The sequence below is a fragment of the Haplochromis burtoni genome, unplaced genomic scaffold (assembly GCF_018398535.1).
Source record: "Haplochromis burtoni strain Fernald_Lab_line unplaced genomic scaffold, NCSU_Asbu1 Contig_1076, whole genome shotgun sequence".
Lineage (NCBI taxonomy): Eukaryota > Metazoa > Chordata > Actinopteri > Cichliformes > Cichlidae > Haplochromis > Haplochromis burtoni.
Genome location: NW_024583437.1, coordinates 61,752 through 64,331, shown reverse-complemented (window position 1 = coordinate 64,331; position 2,580 = coordinate 61,752). Strand labels below are relative to the sequence as shown.

Below are 2,580 nucleotides of genomic sequence, written 5' to 3'. Positions count from 1 at the left end.
TCTTGCTGTGTGTTCTGTCTGCGTAGGTGTATTTTGTATTCTTAGTTTTGTTACCCTTTTGAGTTCAGCATTAAAACTGTTTTGAGTTACTTTCTGTCTCCGGAGTCTGCACTTTGGGTCCTTCTCCCACTAGGAGCTCAGTCTGAGTGGAGTTTTTTTTTCTCCTCCTCTTATCTCATGTTATGTATTTTCGTTGTTTTTTCCTATCAGCCTACCTTTCTGACATGTCTGCCCAATGTGATGTTTGTGTAAAGTTGGTCAGAAGGTTCCTTTGTAAGTGCGCATGCGCCATTAGCGTGCTGCCTGCAGTAACCCTAATTTCCCTCGGGATGAATAAAGTATTCTGATTCTGATTCTCCTGCCTTCTCACAGCCGTAACATAACAGCCAAAGGTTTTGGGGATAGAGGGGAGAGGTTTTTTTGGTATTATGAGAGTTTGTGACTCGGACTTTGATTCTGAATTTCTTAGTTTGGATTAAACAAATGCAAATAAATTGAAATAAAGTTTTCCAATGGGGCATACAGCCTCTATCTCCCGCCATACTCACTGTTACAAAAGGCCAGTGTTTCTTCCTGTTAAAAGAAAACTTTTCCTTCCCACTGTTGCCAAAGTGCTTGCTCATAGGGTGGTTGGGTTTTTCTCTGTATCTATTATTGTAGGATCTACTGTACAATATAAAGTGCCTTGAGCCGACTGTTGTTGTGATTTGGCACTTTATGAATAAAATTAAATTGAATTGAAGCTTTTAGTGGAAAAAGACAGTAAAACAATATGTGGATCCTGGAATAATGGCAGCTTCCATCTTTAAAGGACTGAAGAGGAAGAAGTTTACAAGGAATCATTTAGAACACTTTAAAACATCAACTGATTGAATCCATGAACACTCTTTACACTTAACTCAGCACACAAAGATTAGGACCAAACTGGGGAGGATTCAAAATCAGAGACACTAAGGCATCAGTTGACCAGAGTCTAAATCCAGGATAAAGACTTTCAGTGAATGTGGTGTTGAAGGTGTGGAGGTGGATCAGAGTGTCAGAGGAGACTCTGTAGAAGGACAGAGTGCCAGCAGGACAGTCCACATACACTGCTACTCTGTTAGAGGCAGAGGAGGAGGAGGAGGAGGAGGAGATGGATGTTTCTCTCTTATTGTGAAGGACAGAACGAGGACCATCATCAGAGCAGTTCAGACTCCAGGACTGATCATTCCATCCAAACAAACACTCTTCACTGCGTCCTTTCCTTCTGATTCTTCTGTAACTCACTGATATATAAACGCTTCCTCTCCACTCGACCTCCCAGTAACAGCGACCAGTCAGACCATTTCTACACAGCAGCTGACAATAAACATCAAATCTGTCTGGATGATCAAAAAATAACTTAAAATCATTCACACATGTCACCTTCCTGTTGTTGTCAGACAGTTTGAGGTTTGAGTGTACTGTCTTTGTGTCGATTGTGAGTTCACAGGAATCTGATGGAGAGAACAAACACAATCCAGCTGCAGTTATTGATCCATCATCTGTTCATTGATTGACACTTTGATGATGACTCCTGACATCAGAAATGTAAATGAGTGATGTGACAGTTTGAAGATGGTTGAATGTGTGCTGCTTTGTTTTCATGAATCAAATTAAAAACACACTTACACTTCCTCAGACCTGGTGTCAACCATCGGACCCCAGCAGGCTCCACCCTGAAAGGAGGAGGGCTGTCAGACCAGCACAGTCTCTTTCAGCATGCACAAATGGATATTACATGGCTCTCATACACATACTGATAAAGGAACAGTCCAACATTTTCACAAATACACTTCAGTCCATACGTGGATCAAACTGCTAATGATTTGGACTGATCCTGGATCTGTCAGTTCACCATTGTATTGAACAAAATATGGCTATATATTCCTCTTCTGTTTAGCTGGAAAGGACACTTCCCTGCCTTTGCTGCCAGCTGTTTTTCTCCTCTTGGTGTCAGTGTAGTTACTTTACATGACCTCTGAGTGAGAGCAGCGTTATTTTCATGTGTTTTAATGCCACCTAAAACCTTGTTCATGTTCTGATTTAACAGCAGATTTCTCCAAATGCACAGAGAGAGACTTCTCCTTCTGTCACACAAACAGTGGACCACATACAGTGGGGCAAAAAAGTATTGAGTCAGCCATCAATTGTGCAAGCTCTCCCATTTAAAAAAAGAGGACAGAGGCCAGTAATTTCTATCATAGGTATACCTCAGCTATGACAAACAAAATGAGAAAAAAATCCAGAAAATCACAGTCTGATTTTTTTTAAGAATTTATTTGCAATTTATGGTGTAAAATATATATTAAATAAAATATGTATGTTATAAATATAAGTATCAGTCGTTTTTCCTTTTCCTCTCCTCCTCAGACCTTTCTGACTTCATTACTCATAGTACACGAGTAATGAAGTCAGACAGGTTTATCTGGGGTGATCGTGGCTCAAGAGTTGGGAGTTTGCCTTGTAATCGGAAGGTTGCCGGTTCGAGCCCCGGCTTGGACAGTCTCGGTCGTTGTTTCCTTGGGCAAGACACTTCACCCGTTGCCTACTGGTGGTGGT

General features: G+C 41.1%; 1 protein-coding gene across 2 annotated transcripts in view; it reads right to left on the bottom strand.

Moving 5' to 3' along the window:
- Window positions 1-236: 236 nt before the first annotated feature.
- LOC106632613 (ribonuclease inhibitor-like) overlaps window positions 237-2,580 on the bottom strand; it is a 24,979-nt gene continuing 22,635 nt past the window's right edge. For both annotated transcript variants that reach the window (XM_042216484.1, XM_042216485.1), the window contains 2 exons: window positions 1,651-1,697; window positions 237-1,475 (listed from right to left, as the gene is read on the bottom strand). In XM_042216484.1, the coding sequence (XP_042072418.1) occupies window positions 895-1,475; window positions 1,651-1,697 (628 nt within the window). In that variant the 3' untranslated portion in view covers window positions 237-894. The remainder of the gene's footprint in view (window positions 1,476-1,650; window positions 1,698-2,580) is intronic.